General features: G+C 42.2%; 2 protein-coding genes across 4 annotated transcripts in view; one reads left to right on the top strand and one right to left on the bottom strand.

Moving 5' to 3' along the window:
- Positions 1–12,177, top strand: part of RHBDL3 (rhomboid like 3) — a 60,927-nt gene extending 48,750 nt beyond the window's left edge. For all 3 annotated transcript variants that reach the window (XM_088065549.1, XM_088065551.1, XM_088065550.1), the window contains 4 exons: positions 1,233–1,345; positions 3,427–3,527; positions 6,033–6,093; positions 6,817–12,177. In XM_088065549.1, the coding sequence (XP_087921675.1) occupies positions 1,233–1,345; positions 3,427–3,527; positions 6,033–6,093; positions 6,817–7,088 (547 nt within the window). In that variant the 3' untranslated portion in view covers positions 7,089–12,177. The remainder of the gene's footprint in view (positions 1–1,232; positions 1,346–3,426; positions 3,528–6,032; positions 6,094–6,816) is intronic.
- Positions 12,178–13,444: 1,267 nt separating this feature from the next.
- On the bottom strand, positions 13,445–19,850 carry C21H17orf75 (chromosome 21 C17orf75 homolog). The gene is made up of 10 exons (XM_005526686.3): positions 19,666–19,850; positions 19,343–19,423; positions 18,613–18,738; positions 18,029–18,169; positions 17,772–17,829; positions 16,982–17,101; positions 16,277–16,341; positions 16,011–16,147; positions 15,385–15,488; positions 13,445–14,774 (listed from the first exon to the last, which is right to left on the bottom strand). The coding sequence occupies exons 1-10, from the start codon at positions 19,791–19,793 to the stop codon at positions 14,565–14,567; spliced, it is 1,170 nt and encodes a 389-aa protein (XP_005526743.1). The 5' UTR covers positions 19,794–19,850; the 3' UTR covers positions 13,445–14,564.
- Positions 19,851–21,079: the final 1,229 nt, after the last annotated feature.

Raw genomic sequence — 21,079 nt, 5'->3', positions numbered from 1 at the left:
CAGTGGAAATGCATAAAACGTAAACCAAAGTTTGACAGTGCCTGCCTGTGAGCAACCCTTTTCTTTTCAAGGTATTAGGTACTTTGCTCTCTTTTCCCCAAAAGATGCTGGCTTGCTGTGTTAAGGGTGCCACTGGGTCATTTAGATCCATCATTTTCCTAAGCAGGTTCTCTTCATATAGAAAGGTTCCAGTGGGATGTCACCATTTGGTGAGGTCACGGTCTTGTGAGCCCAGGGTAAATCTCAGACACCAGCAGACTGTTGAGGACCCTGTTCAGGGCCTGGTGCTGTTACTACCTCACTGGAAGATCCTACAGATCTGTATAGAGCTTTGAAAGGTGGCAGGACAGATTTGTTAAGTAGTATTGATTAACGCAACAGAGAACTTGCTTTGAAGCTATTGATTCAGCTCAGGGGAAATCTGCTGCACTGGAGTCTTTACCCAATATGCACATCTGAGCTGTCACACTCTGCCTGCAGGCAGCAAGTGGTCCTGCACAGTGTGATAGTGGGGCTTTCTGGAAGAGTTCTCTCAGCCCAGCCTTTTCCTGTGTGTTCAATGGGAGTTTTACTATTGACTGTAATGGGAACCAGGGTGGGTGAAGAGAGAGCGTCAGTGAGTAAACCTGGGCATCTGAACAGAGATCAAAATGCCCTCTGCTTCCCATTCTGACCACTGAAGTAGGCACAGCAGAAAAGGGTGAGGGTCAGACAGCCCATACTATAAAGCAGCATTACAGCACCAGGAAATGGCAGCTCTCTTGGGGCTTCTATACGCACCTCATTCCTAACAACCACTCCCCATCATGGCAATGTGATATGTGCAGGGAAAACTGGAATCATCAGGAGGGAAGAGAGGAGCAGATCAAATTTCTCACTTCTGTTCCAGGCTCTGCTGCCATCTTAATGTGTTTTTTTGGGGTTTTTTTTTGACAAGTCATTTAACTTCCTCAAGCAAAGAGAAAAGAAAAAAAATGTTCGACTAAGAACCAAACATTGTACGAGGTCTTTGGCTGAAAGGACCTGGGTGGATACAAAAAAGCAGCAAAGAGGGAAGAAACATTGCAACTTTGGGTCTGATTTTTTCTGGAATCACTGTTTTTCCCAGCATTAGTCTACTTATGTGAATTGGGTGCTATTTGATTTTCTTTCTAAGGTATCTGTGTCTCAGTGGTAGAGAAAGAAGATGAAGAGTTGGAAAAGAGGACAACTGTTGTTTTTCCTTGCTGCAGGATAGAACACCTTGGGCTCAATGTTGTTCTTCAGCTCTTGGTTGGTGTTCCTCTGGAAATGGTGCACGGAGCTGCGAGGATCAGTTTTGTGTACGTTGCAGGAGTTGTGGCAGGTAAGTGACACCTCTGCATGCCCCTGATGGAGAAGCAGTGAAAATGGTCTGTGCTGGCTTTTGAGTTGGAGACATGCTTTGTGGAGAGGAGCATTCACTGATTTGTGCATTGAAATCCTTTGTGAGGCTGGACATAGAAAATATGGTACAACTTGACATCTATTTCTATGTAGCCATAGACTCTGTGTTTAGGAGACCTGCTAAAAATGCACCAACTACCTGTTATTTTAAAATAGCTTAGATTTAGATGATCTTCCTGAATGTGGAGTCATGCTGGTCCTGTGCCAGTTCTTTGTACATTTGTCCTGTCTGTCACCTTTCTACAGACTAAGTAAGCAAGAAGTATTTGGTCATAGATTGTGAGCAATGCACAGAAATCTGGAAAATTCATTTCACCATTAACCCATGGGGTCTGATTGATTTTTAGTTTGTGCTGAATTGCTTTTATTTATGTTTGGAATTTCCAGCAGTTTGGAGGTGATGCAAGTTAGCTGACAAAAGATCAACATCTAATTAAAACAGGAGGAGGGTGTGAAAACAACCAAGAGCTTTACAGTGGAACTCAGACAGTGACTGACTGCCTTAGTTCAAGATTTATAGTGTTTGTTTTTTTCCAGCCACCTTTTTTTTTTTTTTCCATAATAAGCAGATAAACCCTTTGTAGAATGAGCTGCATTGAGTACTAATAAATCCTGCATTCCAGGAGAGACACTGTGGAAAGAATAATTGGACTAGGACACAGGACTAGGCATGGTACAAACACCAACAATATTTAATGCAGAGAAAGGAGTTAGCAGAGCAGCTCCACTGTCCCCGATTGTTATTTTAACAAGCACTAACAAAAGTGATGCCCAATTTGCAATTTTCCAGACATAGCTTTTCTACACTGATATACCTACCAAACCCCAGAGCTTCACTGATATCTTAGCCAGTTATGAAACATGCTTTATTCTTAGTCATGTGCTAGGAGAGAGGGAAATGGGTATATTCATGCTGAGGCTATATGAAGATAACTCAGCTCCTAAATAATCAGGAATAGACAGTAAAGTGTAGTTAGGCCACAACTTTTATGGTTCTTTCTCATTTGTATGGCTTTACTAAGACACATTAAGTCTGGAAATCAAGGCATTCAGTGCAGTGTCTGAGGACTTAACTGCAAATTCTTATTACTCCTTCCTTTATTTCTCATTAACTTTTTACTTGATGGCAGTGTTTAAGAGCTGAGAAGTCTCAGGGCCATACAAGGAAGGAGGGAGCTATCAGCAGAGTTGGCTGGTGGAAGCTCAGCATTTTCTTGACCTGGAATCAGTTGGGCAATTAGTAAAGAAGTTCATTAGATTCTGTACTACCAAAGACTCTCTCAAGACTTTCCAATATGTCTTTTTCCCATCCCACTCATCACAAAGATCTTCATTATCCCTTCCTTGTGACAGCAAATCTGCCTTTCCCTCTATTGCTTAAATTTTTCTTAAAGCCGGCAATGAAAGGAGCTTTGAGCTGATCCAAGCCTCCAACTGGGATAGAAGAAGAAATATCTATGTTTGGCTGTATTATTAGTGGTGCCTTTACGTACTTGACCTGTCATTTTGCTGTCATGTGCCTACTTGTTCCATCCAGGTTATTTTTGACTAGTTTTACCTCGGAGTTTTACAGGTAATAGGCTGTGCTTTGATCAGAGGCCTGTGCTAAGTTACAAGTCCCTTGTTCCTTCTCCCTGTGCTGATATTTTTCTTGCCAACATGGGAGCTACTTCTATTTTATCTTCAGGTGGGAAACAGACATTTGTCTGTCTCCTGTATCCTTGTTCTTTCAATCAGGGAATAAATGCCTTTTTGCAGCACAAGTTTAAAGACACTTTGCTGCCTTGCTTGGCTGCTTTTAAAGTAGGTGCAGAGGAATCAATCAGTTGCTGTTTTGACAGGACTGACTTGCCTTCACAAGTCAGTCAATTTCCCCCTCCTTCTCTTTCTGAATTCTTGGCTTGCAGCAATTAGCACCAACAGGCCGTAGCAGGGATGTAGGGTAGGAGAGAGTATGTTTATTTGGTGAGCAATTGTCACAAAGCCTTGTTGTTTCCCCAGGGTCCCTGGCAGTGTCAGTGGCCGACATGAGGGCGCCGGTGGTGGGCTCCTCTGGAGGTGTGTATGCTCTTGTCTCCGCTCACCTGGCCAATATTGTGATGGTGAGTACCAGAGTGACCATCTGACCTCAGAGTGAGCCACGTCTGGTGGCCCAAAGGTGCTGGAAGTAAGGCCTGACCCAGCTATTTGTCATTCATAGCTTGCACCAGTCTTGTCTCAGTGGTGTGATCCTGGAATGGAAATATTACCCTGCACTTGGTAGCTTGGTACCCTGATGGTTGTCAGTTTGCCAGGACAATCTATAGATGTTGGTAATCCAAGATTTATCAGTGTTCTCCAGGCTATCAGCTCTCCATGCAATGGCTGACAAATGTCTGAAAAGCAGACTGGCTCTGCAGAAGTGGCAGACCTGTTTCTGTCTGCATGTGCTATGTAATTGTAGTGGGTATCTAAGGAAATTTAGCATTTCGTGCATTTATGTACAGCATATTTCTTATCTCCATTTGTAAAACCCAGACTGAATTCTGGGTGATCTAATGATGCATCTTTTTGCTGTTTCCCCTCATGAAATACTTTACAAAGGTGAGCAAATGCCAGCACTGTCATTCTTCTAAGGCTGGAAACAGGAGCTCATCCCCAGCCCTCAGCTAGGTAGTGGCAAAGCCCAGCACAGCTGCCCGGGGGACTCCTCAGCTGACCCCAGGCAAAAAAGGCTTTGCTGATAGAAGATTCATGTGTGGCATGTCTGTCCTGTACCAGCAATATCAGAGCAGAATAACCATAAAAATTAGGACAATGCTCCTCCCCTGGGTCTGAGTGGGAAGATAATGTGACGTGGCTGCAGCAGAGACAGAAGATCTTTATATGGATGCTGGAAGATGTGTTTGTGTGGTGGTTTTGGAGTCAAGCCTAAAAGAAAACCTCGTATTTGATGCTTGTCTGCAATAAAGTCAGCAGGCTCCAGCTGTGACCCACAGTGATGCTCCAGGCAGCTTTGTAACAGCTAGGAAGTGAGAGATATCCTGAGCAGAATTGATCTCCTTCACCTTCTTCAAGCTTTTCAGAGCATGAATGAGCTGAGGTTGTTGTCCACATTAGACAGCTGAGTGTCTGGCAGAGAGGTCAGGAGTGGAGGAGAGGGGCTACCCCTGCAGCACAGGGTTTCTGCTGGGGAATGGCATCCCTATATACAGTTATTTTCAGTGTGATTTGTTTTCCCTGCCACTGTGCCAAGGAAAGCAGGAGACAACTTCCTCTGTCTTTCAGGGTGTTAATGCAGACACAGGGCTCTTTAACACCACAATTCACTGGGATAGAGGGGGATATTGGACGAAATTTTGGTTTGCTTTAGAGGGAGAGGCTCTTCCAGAGGAGTGTGGAGAGTCTTCAGCAGTTACTTTCCCAGACTTAGAACATCACAAAGTGATCTGTCATTTCACTACTCATTGGCCTCTGCCAAATCTATTTAACGATTGCTATCTTAGCATCCTTATTTCTCCATTATCCACTGCCTCTCTTCTCATCTGAAATTATTTTTGCTGCCTTTCCAGTTCTGGTGGAGGGTTTTTTTTGTTTTCCTTTCCCCCCCTCGTCTCTCTGTGCTCACTTGTTATCTGGATGTGATGCTCCCACGCTGAAAGATGTGCTGGCTGTTTGCTGGCAAAGCTCAGTCTGGCACAGCTGGGGAGAACAGGGACTGTGTTAGGGAGGGTCTCTGGAATCTTCTGTTCCCTGGTGCCTCCTGGTAACCAAAGGAAATGGAAACATTCCTGCTTGGAAAAATAAATATTATTGGAATTAAATACATAAAATAACCAACAGGGGAAGCAATAAAGTATGTCACCCCAAGGAAAAGAGTGAGGGGAGGGATTCAAAGGAGCTACATGGAAGTGAAAAGTGGAAGAGGCAGCACAGTATTACGAGCTCAGAACTCTCTGACTGGGTTAGGTCTCTCTGTGGAGAGAGAAAATCAGTTACTTATTTTGTGAAGGTTGCATTTTTGCCATCCCAAATGCCATTAGAGATAGTCTGAAGAGTTTACAAGCATTCTTTTTATTTCTTCAGTGTGACAAATAAGGAGCTTTTCACAAGAAACCTGATGATCTTGGTATCTTGGTATTGAAGTCTGCCTTCAATAGGCAAATTTTCATTTAATCTCATAATAATTATACTAAACAATAACAATAAATAATAACAATGTTGTCATACATCTGAGTTTCTCGAAACATGATCTCTTTTCCTGCCTTAAAATTATGCAAGTGGAAAAGGAGGAATTTTAATATTCCTCCTATGATTTCTTATTATCGCTCAGATATTTTTATTCCACTATACTGGTTAATAACCAAGCCTGAAGACAGAAAGTCCAGGCTTTCTTATGGCACTGTTTCCTAGATATGCTTTTATTGAAGTCTTTATTTTTTCTCTATGCTCTGCCAAAGATCTGAGCTTCAGAATTTCAGGGAGCCTGAGGCACAGAAAGTAGCATTGAAAAAGCACAGTAGGGCTTGAATGCACTGAGAAGTTGTCAGGCAAGTGGCAGGATCTAAATGTAATATCCCTTTAGGTTTGTGTGCAGCATTACTTTGTTTTCCTTGTCTCTTTTCCAGAACTGGTCAGGAATGAAGTGCCAATTCAAACTGCTGCGCATGGCCGTTGCCTTGATCTGTAGTAAGTACCACACAATGCTTGGCACACGTGCAGCCAGTCCTGTTTTGTTTGTCCTTGTCATAATAGTACATGCTGATTCAGAGGGTTTTGACTTTGCAGCAGTTTTGATAGGAACTTGCAGCTGGACCTTCTGGCAGCAGGAACCAGATTGCTCTCCATTGCAGATTTTGGCTTTCAACAGAAGCATTTGTAAACAAGGATTTGTCATTAGCCAGCACCTGTAGCTTGTGGTGTTTGTGAAGGAGTGGGACTTAAACATCTTCTCTTTGCCATCTCAAACAGGCAATGCTTTCATAATGATAATACTTGGGTTTCCTAGAGCACATCCTGTCTGGGATGGCAGCAGCATTATACCCACACCGATGAATTCTCTTCCAGCCATATCCCCAGAGGGGCGCAATAAGGGAAACTAAACTCTGTGTTCATCACAGACAGCTGTCTTCAAATTCTAGCTCATTTTTGTTATGGTTTTGGTATAAATTTCAGGAGGTGAATATTTCCCAACCTATCTACACTCTCACCACAAACCCAGACCACTTTCCAGCCACTGGAGAGACCTCATGTCTGTGTGCCACAGCCCTAACATAACCACAGCTTCCCTGTGCTCACCATACAAGGCAATTTCTTCCTCTGTGTCTCCTCAGGGATACAGTGCTGCCCACAACATGGGCTTAAGAAAGGATAAACCTAAACAATTAATTTAGTTTTTGTTCTTTGTTCCAGTGAGCTTTGAATTTGGAAGAGCCGTTTGGCTGCGATTCCACCCCTCCGCTTACCCCCCATGCCCCCACCCCAGCTTCATGGCTCACCTGGGAGGGGTGATGGTTGGAATCACCCTTGGTGTCATCATCCTGAGGAACTATGAGCAGAGACTCCAAGATCAGACTTTATGGTGGATCTTCCTTTCTATTTACGTCATTTTTGTCTTGTTTGCCATCTTCTGGAATATTTTTGCCTACAGTCTGTTGGATCTGAAGCTACCTCCCCCTCCTTGAAAACATGGGACAGAAAACTGGAGAGCAGAAGTCATCTGTCAGCTGTGTTAAATGAATGAAGATGGAGTATCTATTTTTGTATTTAACTTAGGGGAGGATGATTCTTCTGAACACATGAGTGTGCTGGAGGAGGTGCTTAAAGATCTCATGAAAAAGTGGGCTGATCAGTTTGTTCACAAATCCAGTGGGTTCTGTAACTCTGGCTGGCCATGCCCTGCAGTTTCTGCCCTGCACCTGGGCACTGACTGCTTAGGTTGTTACCACACATCTATATTTTCTGTGAGATACTTGTATTTTCCAGGTCAGTGCTGGAATTATGGCAAATAGTTCAGTGAATTTCCTCAATGTTACTGAACACTAAAAGGGGAAAAGAGCAGATATTTATTAATTAGAGACTCAAATGGTACTCACAAGGCAGCTTGAGTCTGGTTTCTTTGGACACATCTGACTGTTCAGCCATACCAGTGCCACTGTCTAATTACTTGAATGGTTCCTAAGGTATTTCAGCCTATGCTGAAACTTGTCTTGCACAACTTTCAAAGGAATTGGTAGAACTTGATCACACAAAGTGATGGAGACTTCAACTACAGGTCAAATGAAATTGCACTATAAACATTGGGAATCTTAGAGTGTTGTGAACACCCAGCCAGAAGTGACTTCTATTGTGCATGTTTCACTTGATTTTAAGTAATTATTCCCCTCCTCCCCAGCCTACTGTGGCTAGAGGGCGTGGCTAGGTTGTTTGTTTTTTTTGGTTTTTTTGGGGTTTTTTTTGAGGGTTGAAGAAAAGGAGGGCAGATGTTCATTTGTGGTTTTATCAGACGACAATCAGGTGCTGTTTTCTTCTTGCATTTTTTCTGGCCACACTGACCTATCACCTGGCCTGCAGTCAGCTCCTAGAAAGAATCTCAACTCTTCCAGCAGGTTCTTACTAGGGAAGTGGGACCATGATCACCTCCAGCAGCCCAGGATGGGAACTATCTAATCTTTACAGCCATACAGTCCTTTTGGGGCCAAGTCCACTGAAGGCAGTGGAGTTAAATCAGTTTGTATGGAGCAGTGGTTTCCCAATGAAGTGGAGAGGATGTTGTTTGCTACAGTGATCATTGTGAAATGGATAAAATTGGTTTTAATATGACTTCCAAATTTTGAGGATGCCTCTTACTGAGGCAGTGGATGTTCAGGAGCTCCAAACAACAGTTAGTTGCAATGATGCCTTTTTCTTCAGCATTGGTCAAGCCCAGTTCAGGCAATCTGTGAATTGGCTGTGACACAGTTCATAGAGTTCCCTGCCCAGACCTGGGGACCACACGGGGCATCGGTAGCACAAGCAGAGCTTATAAGTACTCTTCTCTGTAAGGTGCTTATTTTGCTTGTCACTTTAGAGAGCTGCCAAATTACAGTCCAGGAATGTGGGTACCCTCCTTTCCTCTGCCCTTTACCCAGCTATTCAATGGGATGGACAAAGCAGCCATAAGAGTCTCTGCAGACAAGCTACTCTCTTCCTTTTTTTCTATTTCCTGGTGCCCAGGCACAGCCACCAGAGTCTTTCACTGCACATCCCACAGGCACCATAGCAGTTGTGTTTGCTCTGTAGAAAATGTCTCTGTGTTGTGGGCTTTGTTCTCTCAGCTGTGCTATCCATGCTGCCAGATGATACCACAAGCTAGTAGGAGTCTGACTTTCTCGAGGGGACATCCACAAGTGCTTATCAGCTGCCCCCTTCTTTGCCTCTTATGGAAAAATAACTCTTGAGGGATGAAGTTCTCTCCCACCAGATGCACCCATAAAGCTTCTGTTGCCTCAGAAGGAGCAGAGAGAAATTAAGTGTTTCTGCAGCCTGGAATAAGCCTTACCTGCAAAAGAAACAATTTTCGCCACCTTTGTGCACAGAAATAAGATTTCTGAGGGCAATTGCACTTTTGTTCTGCATGGCCAGTACATTGCTCATGGGCCCTCATTGAGGACCAAGAGGAAGGGATAAAGGCAGAGCTCTGATCATTTTGGAGAAGGGATTGGTTCCCTGAGCATATTTACCTCTGCAGTTTGGGTCCAGATCCCAGCAGTCACGAGAGTTCCCACAGACCATTGCAGGTGCTGGCCCAGTGAGAGTTGTAGCCCTGGACCCCCCTGGGAGCAGGCAGGAAGGAGAGTGGGAGCTAGGAGAGTTCTGACATGGTTAACAAGTCAGGAGGACATTCCTTCCCTCACCTATTGCTAAGCCTTTCTCATTACAGATGCCTTCAAAACAGAGGTGACCAAGAATGGGAGTTCTGAAATCTTAGGAAAGCTTTTAAAATTTTGGTAGAAAATTTCAATTGCAAAAAAACCCAGATTATTTTGCCTATAATTTACCAGAGTGCGATGTGCTCCAATTGACTTTAATTTTTGTTTTCTCACCTGGAAGCTACTTACTGCCCATGAGTTTTTTACTAGTAAAGTTTTCTGTGCCTGCCAGTGTGTGCTCTGAGGTGAAACAAGATAAAAGTTCAAGAGCCACCAGTTTCTTGATCAGCTTGATCATGGCCAAAATGTCTTTACTCAGTCCAGGCGTGGGAGGGAGCTGAACCAAGTAATGCAGACAGCCTTCCTTGGTCCTTCTTCCATAGATGAGTGTAGTTTACATGAACTGGTTGAAAACAGCTCTGAAGTTGATCTTCTGACTTGTTCTTTTAAGCTGTTGTTCATCTTTCTGACTTCATTCTGTGTCCCCATACCCTGCCTGAACAAGTCTACAAACAACGCTGGGGATCAGAAAGGCAGATTTTAAGGCAGTGTTAGATTTATTGTAGGTGAAGGAATGAAACCTTTCACATTCCTGCTCATCAAAGCTGAAATCTTCCCCCCATATATGGAGCATTTTATGCACAGAGCCTGTTGTCTGCTAAGAATCAGTCAGCTCATGGAGCCAGAAGCAGCACAAAGTGCTAAAGCTTTTTAATTATTTTTTTAATCATTAAAATTACAGTGTGAAAACTTGCTGTGTTTCTACAGAGTATCATGAATTCCAGTTATGTTATCTTCTAACACACCCAGGAGTGCCACAGTGCTGCAGCACCACAGAGCTAACAGCAACCAGGCTTTTGTGTCACCTCCAGATGTCCTTGAAGCTGCTGGCTCATGTTGGAGGTGGAATATTCTCCATCCTGCTCATTCATGGTTCCAACCTGTCACAGTCAGCAGTGTGCTCCTGAAGGAGCATCCACTGGGGGACTGGTTTCAGTGATTTGTTGTGGTTTTATTTTAGCTACTGCTAGGATTTTCCATCAGTTAGATAAAACATGAATCTATTGAACTTTATGACTGTGCAATGCTAGAGCAGAAGGCAAAGACTGTCACCAATGTACAGGTTTGAACAGAGCACCGCGGAGCAAGTTATTTTACACTGTGTCCTTGAGTGAGGACACAACACCTGGGGGAGAAAAGAAAAAAAAAGCAGTCGTTTGTGTGGTGGATTTCCCTTGCAGTGAGTTAATTGCAGCAGAGGTCCGTGAGGATGAGGAGCAGTGCGGCAGGCGGAGCAGCCGGCGCTGGATGCGGAGCTGCCAGGGACACCTGCCGGCCGCGGGCAGCAGCACCGGCCACAGGCGGGACAAGGGGCTGCGACAGCCCTGGGGAGGAGAACCAGGCAGATCAAAGTCCACGGGGACTGCAAACGGCACCTTTTATTCCTAGATGCTTGGAGACAGGTAAAGATTAGTTTAACACACAGCGGTAGTAGCACAGATAGGAGGAGGGAGAGAGTTGTCATGCATTTGTAGGAGAGGAGGTTTCCAGAAACAATCTCTGAGTGAGGTGTAGCAGTCATAAAAGTGCTGATGAATTTACTTTCGCTGAGTTTTAAGACAACATCATGTGTCACTGTTTCCCTATCAGTTTATGAGGAGTCTTAGCACTTACGTGGCATATTGTGCTTTTTCACTATTTGCTCCTTTGGCAGTGGGAAGTATGTTATCAACCGGGAGGGGGGAAGCTAGAGAAATTGTTACTAGAAATAAATCTCAGGGGTTCTGTATCCCAACACCTTGCTGCTTCTGTTGGATTATACTGCCCATGTGTTTTAGATCAGATTGGGCCCTTTCAGTTTGAACTGGGCCATGGAGGATGAAATCTGACGTGTTCAGAGCTGGTGACTGGCATGATAGCTGACTGCTGACCTCACAAGGCAGCTGCTGTTCTCTGCCAATATTTAGTCTCACAGGATGGTGGGTAGAACTTTCACACATCCTTCAGTGAGTAAAGAGCTCAAAGCCTGTTTACAAAGATTCAAGCTCAGACCAATTGCTTTGGAACACCCATCCACTGTCTTTGCCCAAAATGGAACTGGAGAATGGGGATGTGGCAGTTCAGCACCAGCCACCTCTGGGGGCAAGCTGGGACTAGAGAGCCCAGGCCAGAACCTCTGAATATTGCTGCTCTTCTGCCCCCCTTACAATGGTGGCTGCTCTGCAGTGCTTTGTGTGGTAGAACTCAAAGATTTCTTCTCTAATCACTGATGCCATGAGCTGGTTATAAAGGAGTGCAGTGCATTTTGCAGCTCTGTAAAAAAGAATTGCACCTAAAACAGAAACCAAGCTTATTTAAAGGCAAATGCATTTTAATGTCACCATTAATCATTGGCTTTTAATTGGAAAAAGCTTTCTAATATGACAGTAGGAGTACAGAAAAAATGTTTCAGGGTACTTTACAACACAGAGCACAAAATATTTCCTATGATTTAAGTAGCTAAAGTACCTTATTTTCAGCGAGCTTGATACATACATTGTCACTGACTCTCTCCTGACTCCCACAGTGTCTGTTCAGTTTGCAAATAAAGCCAGATTTATGCAGCTTTTCTTTTGCTTACACTGCTAATGCTAACACCACATCCAAGTGTTAAACACAAAGCACTAAACTACGTAATTTTCTGCCTTAAAATACTGAACAAATGGTACTTTCCCTGTGAAGGGCTAGTAAAACAAAATGATATTTGCAAGGTAAGATGCTATTGTATGTTTTCAAATATTTTTGTATTGTGTACATTCTGTATATTTTTGTTGTGACAATATTATTTGAGCGCAGAATCCATTAAATTTTTTTGGTGTTTTTTTTTGTTTGTTTTCTGTTTCATTTATCTTTTATATTTATTTTTTTTAAATAAAATTGAGTTGTTCTGTATCACATACCAAAAAAAAGAACCAAGAAAGAACTTTCAAGGACAGTTTTGTAAGTTTGTCTACAGTTAACATGGTATTTAACAAAAGATCCATTGGTTTGGAGCTTTGCCATGTAATCTTCTAATAATGACATTGGTAACTCATTTTTATGTCTGTCTAACAGATAAAAGGGAGAGTGAACTGCAGCTTCATTTCTCCACAAGATCTAATGAGGATGCAGAACTGGCTTGGGACTTGTACAGAAATTCAGATGTTGTCCCACCTTTGGCAGCTGTCCCTTCATTGCAGTGACCTCAGAACTGCAGGGAAGTTGACATTTGAGTAATTTTTTTTGCATTTTTTTACATCTAAGTAATTTTTTTTTACTGGGGAAGAGGGTTGTACTCTTTTAACATCAGTCTCTACTGAATATTTTCAAATCTGAGAGCCAACACTCATCTCTTGAATCAACAGTGGAAACAACATATCCAAAATGCTCTGCAGTAAACCCCCAGCTGATTAAAATAAAAATCCTTCTACCAGTGTGGAAGAGGGAGGCTTATTTTGAAAAATAAGTTGTGTTTTTGTTGGGAAACACTGGTTTAAAGTGTAATTTATAGGAATGAAGAGACAGATGTAGGAGCAGTTCCTGTCAGATGTGCTACTCCTAAGACAGGCAGATCCCTGCTACCGTGTGTGGGATTCGGCTCTTGCTGTCAGTTCTCTGCCACTGAACTAAACTTCCCGAGACACTCAAATCTCTCCATTAGCTGAGGACTTTCAGCACAAAGGTAAGGTGGGTTTTGTCAGTTTTTGTCAACTCATACAAAAGGTGTTACAGCCTGCTAGCACCATACATGCTACCTGTTCTTCACATCCAACTTCTTTTTTAAGCACTGAGCTCTTTCTTGTGTCCTCATCTGCCAAAAAACTGAACAATCAGTGCTCCAACTTTGTTAGAAAGGCAGGGGAGCAATGTTTTATTGAGTGATGCTGCTGTACTCACTGATGAAGGAAAACATTCGTTACTTCTCAGAGCTCCTACAAATGACTGAATGAGGGGTTTGTTTTCTTTCTCGCTACTTCTCTGCCCTGCCCAACTACATCATATGTAACCTTGGCTGTTGATGGCACACTTGCAGGTCCTCTGCATTGAGGGATAAAGTGTTTTGAACAGGAGACATCAAGGATCACACTCACTGACAATTTATAGACGCACTATTGAGGATTTCAATGTTTTATTGTCAACTTTATTATGGGTTCAACATGGTGCAATTCCTGCCCTCACAGTACAGAGCACCAGCACAAGTGACACTGAGCTGTTAGTTACAGGCACTGTTTCAGGGGGAGTTAAAACATCCTCTGCTGCAAAGGGAACCAACAGGGAATTCTGCTTTTATCAGGTTTGCAGAAATCACCCTCTTTATGAGGTTATGAACTCATAACCTCATGAAGCAGAGACTTGATGAGTTTTTATGCCAGCTGTAGCCTAAGATTTTCTTCAGGTATTCTGCTGCCTATATGTCACATGATGTGGGTAAGAATCCATTGCTGATACAGTGAAATGTTTTAAAGTCTGAGTAATTAATTTGGGAAGTTCATATACTTCATATTCTGAAAATGTCTTAACATTAAATGTGGAAACTTTTTAGTTTCTTCATGATTGAAAAACGTAAGATTATTTAGTTATGCAAAACTGTAATATAAGAAGGTCTTGATTACATCTCAGACTAAGGAAGGAGGGGATTCATCAAAAAACCTGGGAATTTCTCATACCTGTTATGTGTAGGTTTGCACACATACAAACTGATCACTGCAACGGTTCAGTCTTAAGGCAGCTGTTTCATACCAATTACCAACTTGTTTATCCAGTGGCAGCACAACAAACCAGCAGTTTGAAAGCAGAGACCAGCTACAGACTTGGTACCTAGGTTCTCTAATCTAAACTAAAATGATCAATTCATTATCTAGATCTGTCCAGCTGTTTGTACTTCTTTATTAAAACACAGTAGCCAGATCTAAGTGATTTTTAAGATATTTAAAATATTTAAAACAGTGAAATGTTTGCTAGATAAGGGATTTGGGTTTGGTCTTGCAATGACTGTAAAAATCAAATATGATTTTCTCAGAACAGGAGCAAGTCAGTTGGAGAATTTGAAAACTCTGCAGGAGTTTGTATTATCTGATATTTACACATTAAAAAAGATCATAGTGCTTTGTCTAAAAATAAGGAAAGGCAGGTGAAACTGCAACTAAGGTTTGACTTAGGCAATACTTTTAAATATAAATTAAAATTCCTGCAATAGCTGCACAGAAATTAATTATTTATACATAAGATATTTTAAGCCACTGATGTTTCTCTCATGAATTCTTCCAGGACGGTCACTACGTTCCTGGCTTCTGGCATTTCTGCATGTTCTACTTTCACAATCTTCAGCAGGATGTCTCCACTGCCACAATTCCTTAGGAACAGGTAGCACTTGAACAAAGCATAGTGGTTCATTTCAGCCTGGCGGATGAACCTCTTCAGGTTGTTAATGTCCTGAATAGCCTGGAAAAAGAGTAACAGAGCATTTTCTTATCCTCCTACATGGAATGAAAACACACTATCATGGAAAATAAAGGATAAATAGCAGGAGAAACAAAAGTATTTCCAGTAGAAACTTTGTAGTACTACTTAAGAGTAATACAAGAATTGAATATTGTCTTGGATGAATATTATAGCTTCTACAGCAATGATGCAAAATGTGTAGACACAATGTGATGAGTCCAACACGTAGCAAGAATTCTATTATGGCAGCTCAGTTAAAAAGTATTAGCTACTCAACCCATGTTACCAGTTGCATGAAACTGTGTGCAAGGTTCAGATTAACAGTATTTGAAGAAAACAACAGCAACAAAGAAGACGGGTCTTACTTTAAATTTGAGAAAGCACCTTTGAAGCATTCACTGAAGAAACTTTAATATTACTTTACAGCTGTTCTTGTCAACTACAGTAAGCCAGCCCTCAAATTAAGCTTCAGAGTTAATCAGTTAATGACATATAGACATGTAATAACCTAAAACTTTAATTCACTGCAAAATAGTATTTTGCATATAGTATTTGCTCCCTCAGTAACCCAAATATCTTTTTCAAGTCTTTAACATATATGAACAGGTACCTTCAATTTAAAGTTTTCCAAAATCTGCCGGAAGAGAAATGGATTTCCACCCTCAGCACCATTCACGAAAGCTTGCATCCAGTCCTCACAGAATCTGTTGCTTCCTTTTAAATGATCAGGGACACAGAGGACCACAGAGATGAGATGAGAAAAAGCAAATGAGCTCAACATAAATATACAGCTGCATTAATCACTCTCACATAACAAGTGATACCTGGGCCAGGAAATGAGTCTTAAGGAAAAACAATACACATGGAAAAGAAAAGCAAATACAGCTACAGTGATTACACAAGTGTGTTCTGATTGTTGAATCCCTTTTCCCAACATTTGTCAAAACCACAACAGGAAAAAAAAGTTTTGCAGATTCCCTGAATTGTACAACTCATACTTTCATGGTCCACAAACTAAATGAAACTGTGGATTTTATTACTAAGCATTTTCAACCCAGAGTTCCAGTGTGTCTGGTGTAACAAACAACTCTGGTACCTCATAGGAAAACAGAACCCAAACTTTCTGGGCAGGAGCCCATGAGCTTCTGAATATCCTCAACTGCCTCTCATGTCACAGCTCTCAGCAGCTGATGGATCCAAGGCAGCAACATGAAGTGTTCCCAGCTGTAATCTCACCTGCATTATGCAGCTGGGGCTGAGGTCCACTGCAGTCTATAACCATGGACTTGTGCTGTTCCTCTGTCATGGCAATGCACAGGGAGGTCATTGTGCCTTCCTGGACAAGCCCTTGGAGGCTGGCAGCTGCCAGGAACCTGACACAGAAAGCTTTTGTCAACTGCTTGCTCCTTTACAACTCCAAGGTGTCCAACACCTGGACACCAAGGTGACTGTCAGACACAACCAAGTTACTCAGAGGTTCCATGGGCTCAAAGTATCTTTACCTGCTAATGTCCTTTTCTGTTCTTTCATCTGCATTTTTGACTTCTACAGGAGTGTAACTCAGAGCCTTAAACAAAAAAAGAAACAAAAAAAAATGGGAAAAAGCTGGATGCAACTTCAGTATTACTTTTGTTGCTATATTGCAGTTCTAAGCAATAAATACATAATGTGGTACTTTAAAGACTGTTCTTGTCAAGGCAGTACTCTGTATTATTGCCATTGCAGCTGGTTCTACACTCAGAAGAAATTCAGCAGTTATACTCTATTAGCTATTCCATCCAGAGCCTCCTCAAACTCAGAGATTAGATTTAGGATTAGTCTCTTTTCTGTTTCCAGTGAATTACACAAGGCACATACACAATATAACACCCCTTTTCATTAATAGGATTATATCACGTTCATGCTATTGCTAATGCTGCTCATGCTATTGCTGATTTTCTTACTCTAATTTCAGTGTGGATACCATTAGGTAATTTTTTTTAAAATGACAGAAGAAATTGTTACATGCTTCTTTAGCAATAAGCAAGGGAAAAGTACTTGGTCTGAATTTAAAAAAAAAAAAAACAAACCAACAAGAAACAACAACAAGGAAAGAGTTTTCATTTCTTCCTGCTGGGAAGGCAAATGCAAGAAACATTTTAACCATGCTGGAGTCACTGAGATAGCTTCTGGAGGTTTTTTAGCCACCCAGTTTTAAATACACTTACAGCATGTAGCAGAGAGGCAAGTTTGTCCTGGAAGAGCTGCACAACCCTCTGGATAGGGCAGATGGCATCCTCAAACCAGCTCCTCAGGTAGGGGCTAACACAGGTCTCCAAATTTTTTTGCTGTAACACATTGAAATATTGAAACTTTAACTACAAATCAGCTTTCTACACCAATAGAAGCCTATTAATAATCTACTCAACCTAAGATAATTGGATGTTGGAACCTTCTTAATCTCAAACTACAGTGAACTAAGTAATGAGTTTGACATTTAAAGCCTCATTTTATCAGCAATTAAAGGCTTTGCATTTTAAAAAACAGCCAGAACTGTAATATTATGGTATATATTAAGTGAAGACCATGCAACAGCAGATGGGATGACAAACAGACTTAAAATGCAGAACTTCCACTAGAAAAATGTGACAAGAAACCCACAAATGTCTTTTCTTAACATTCAGAACTGGTAAAAATCAAGGTGGATATTGAGAAGTTCCCTGTAGACCATCACCTTTTATTGATTATTCTTCTCTCTAAATTTAATTGTAACATTTAAGAGTTTTATGACTGACACAAAAAGGTTCCCCTCCCTTTCTTTTTTTCCTTTTGGCATGTGTGGCTGATAGCACTTTAGACATTCATTGTACTACAGTGAGTCAAGTATCTCTCCCAGTGTTTCATACTGGTACCTGAAACCCCTATTTTGTCTCTATAGACTAGATCTTCCATATCCTTTTAGCAAATAATCTATATAAATACTAATTTTCATCACTTAAAAAAAAAGTTAGGCTTTACCTCCAAATCAAAGTTTATCTTCAGATTTTGAATGTACTTGTCCAGCTCAAGCCTGAAAGTATCTTCTTAAGGAAAATAAGATGCATCACTTAAGACCTGTATTTTTTCCTTTCAGTATATGGCTGTTACTGACTTTTTCTGTTACTGGAAGGTATGCACAAACGAGCTGATTTCAAGTAGGAACAGACAAAATGACAAGATAATTTTTACATCATCTCCCTCTCCATACAGGTAAAGAAAGTTAAAGGTAAGGATATAGTTCCAGACCTTTCTCTGAGCCACCTAAGAAACAAACCACATATTCTGGAGTGCTGATGTCTGATTCCAACGTTGCCATTTCCAGAAGACTTTCTTGTTGGAAACGACAGTAGTAACAACCAACTCTACTTTCTGGTATGCTATGAGAAAAGGAAAAGAAAAACATTAAAAAAAAAAAGTACTTTCTTCCAGATACATCACAATAAGTGCAAAAATCAGACATACATGATTTCTGAGGTAGTTTTAACCCTTAGCACTGGTGGCTCCTATGGCCGTGGTAGGTGCAGCCATAGGTGCAGGTCTTAGACATTTTCTTTTTTCTTCTGTGTGATCAGAGTAGTTTAAAAGGAAATAATCATAAGTATCTGAAGTATTTTTTAAGTATTCAAACAATAAATTATTTAAAACAATATTTTTCTCAAAGTCACCTAAAAAAGGAAAGTGCCATTTTGTAAGGCTGTTATTAACAGCAGCAACAGACTGAGAACACAGAATCAGGATTAAACCTAAGTGCAGCAGCAGGCAGGCAAGATGTGCCAATGTTCCTTACAGCTCTCATTCACCAATAATTTCAAAAATTTACCTCAGCCCCACTGATACTACATTCCCCATTCCTTCAAACAGTGCTCCTTTAGTAAGACGCTTAGCGATGAAACTGCGCAACTCCGTCTCTGCTTCAGCTGGTAAATTGGTGTCCAGTAAGGAGAGGCTTTAAAAACCAGAAGAAATCATTACCAAAAGGCAAATGTTATTGTTTTGTGTCTCTCAGCCCGTGCAGAACCTGCCTCTAACAGGGGAATCCCCGCGATCTCTCTCTGGTGACAGCTAAGGCAGCTCTGTGACTTTTGGCCCATCATGAGCAGTCAGTGGTTTGCCCACTCACCAGGAGTCTGGAGATGTGCTCAGCTCATGTTGACCTTCCCAGCAGCTACAGACAAGACATTGCCCTCTTTGTTCCTATGTTTCCCCAACTGTAATACAGAGCTTTTGGAAAGATGTCCATTGAAAATGAATAATTTTTTTTTTGTATGTTACCTACATGAAAAACTTAAATCAATACAACAATATCAAGTACTAGTTGCAAAAAAAAAAAGCGAGTTCAAACTCAAGGATGATAGTTTCTGTTTAATACATTACTTGAGCTCTGTATATGTGTCCATTCCCCAGGTATTCCAGAAGAAGTGGCATGGGGACTCCAGAATACTTCCACAGGCAGCTGTGTTTTGAAAGGACTGCAGAGGACCTAACAGTAATCTGACAGCAATAAGGCAAAGACTTCAAATCGGGGTATACCCGCGATTGTGGTGCTTTACCTGAAGTCTTCGGTGGAGGGTGTGTGTGCCACGGCGCCGCCGGCACTGCCATCCCCGCCGGCAGCTCCCTGCTGCACGGACCTGGAACCCAAGGGATTCCCGGGAGTGAGTTTACAGCCCTGACACCAACAGGGAACAGGGGCTGCAGCAGGGAAAAGGCACGGCCCGAGGGCGAATAAAAACAGGAGCAGGGAATCGGTACATTATAGGAGCGAAAGAATCTCACTGGGGAGAGAGGGGGAAAAAAAATATAGAGAATTCAGGGAGCTGGGAACGGCCAAGGCCTGGGCACGGCCTCGCCGCGGGGGATGCCGGCGCCTCACCTGCGGTAGCCATAGAGACCGTGGTAGGTGCAGCCGTGCCGTTCCGGCCGCCGCTCCTCGCCCGCACCACCGCCCTCCTCGCTGCTCTCCAGCTCCCGTTCATCGCCGTCCGGCAGCGCCGGTAGCATGGCGGCCCCGGCCCCGCCTGTGCCGCGGGGAGCAGCGGGGACCCGCCGGGCCGCGCCGCCGCCCCGCCCCGCCGGCCGAGCCCGCCCCGGGGCCCGGCGCTGGGAGGAGCCTTCGGAGCGCACGGGCTGTGTCCTCACCCCACCCCAGGAGAAGTGCCTGCGGATGCTGCAGCTCCTCCGTTTGTGTAATGCACAGAAAAATGCAATACCGGCGCCGCAGTGCCTGTCAGTACAAGTAATCCTTCAAAAGCCGGTCGCTGACTTAACGGCAGGACCTGCTCAAATCACATCTTAGAATCATAGAATGGTTTGGATTGGAAGGATTGACAGGATTAGCCGTGCTGTCTGCTTTTAAAATGTTCCGCTTCTGAAATACTTTTTCCTTGTTTAAACAGCACATTTGTTAACTCAGCTTTGTGGCTACCGGGTAATTATAGAATCTCAGTCTGAAAAACTAAGTTCACTCTCTAGAATTTTTAAAAGTTTAATAAGGGAATAAAAAGGGACAATGTCCAGCGCTGGGGTTTCTGGCTATCGGCCAAAGAACACGCTGGTAGGTTAAGACAGTGTTATCTATATACTGTTACATTATTGAGGTACATGCATATTCATGTATTTCATACACTATTCAAACATTCTTGTGAGCTTTTTGATGTTTCAGGAGCTCTTTGGTTTTACACTCTAACTTATCTGCATGACATCCTTTGGGTTAGGTCAGTATATTTTATTTCTTCTTCTTTTTCCACCCACTTGTTTCACACTCTCTGATAAGGAGTTAACAAATTCTCCAATTCTTCTCTGGTGCTCTGGTTTGTTATCTGTTTGGTGCTCTGTTTGTTATCACTTGGAGAGGTCAGTCAGCAGATGTGGGGGAAACAACATAATTGCTTTACACCATTCCCTTAGTTACATAGGAGCATTTTAATATTTCATGTTTTGCTAACGCATACATATATTCATCACATTACTGTTTCTACAAGCTATATGGTGCATGTGTAGATATAATAAATTATTCACATTACTATTTCTGTAAGCTAAGCAGTGCGAAACTAATAGATTGTGTTGTAGTAATAAGCAGCTAAAAGGAGTTACAAATTTTACCATATCCAAATACTTATGACCAATAACAATATGTAAAAGCTAATATATAAATGCAAAAGCCAATATTATATTGTCATTATTAACACAATCAAAGAATTGTTGGGGTTGGAAGGGACCTCTGGAGATCATCCAGTCTGACTCCACTGCCAAGGCAGGGTCATCTGGAGCAGGTGACAGAGGAACAC

Source organism: Pseudopodoces humilis, chromosome 21, assembly GCF_049639895.1.
Source record: "Pseudopodoces humilis isolate 2021_Gansu_Grassland_sample_001 chromosome 21, ASM4963989v1, whole genome shotgun sequence".
NCBI lineage: Eukaryota > Metazoa > Chordata > Aves > Passeriformes > Paridae > Pseudopodoces > Pseudopodoces humilis.
This window is presented reverse-complemented; position numbering and strand designations above follow the sequence as displayed.

Coding starts and splice junctions, on each gene's coding strand:
- C21H17orf75 (XM_005526686.3), bottom strand. CDS start 19,793: ATGCTACCGGCGCTGCCGGACGGCGATGAACGGGAGCTGGAGAGCAGC. Junction 18,170..18,612: donor GTAGTATCAGTGGGGCTGAG/GTAAATTTTTGA, acceptor CTTTTCTCATAG/CATACCAGAAAGTAGAGTTG. Junction 16,148..16,276: donor ACAGAAAAGGACATTAGCAG/GTAAAGATACTT, acceptor TTTCTGTGTCAG/GTTCCTGGCAGCTGCCAGCC.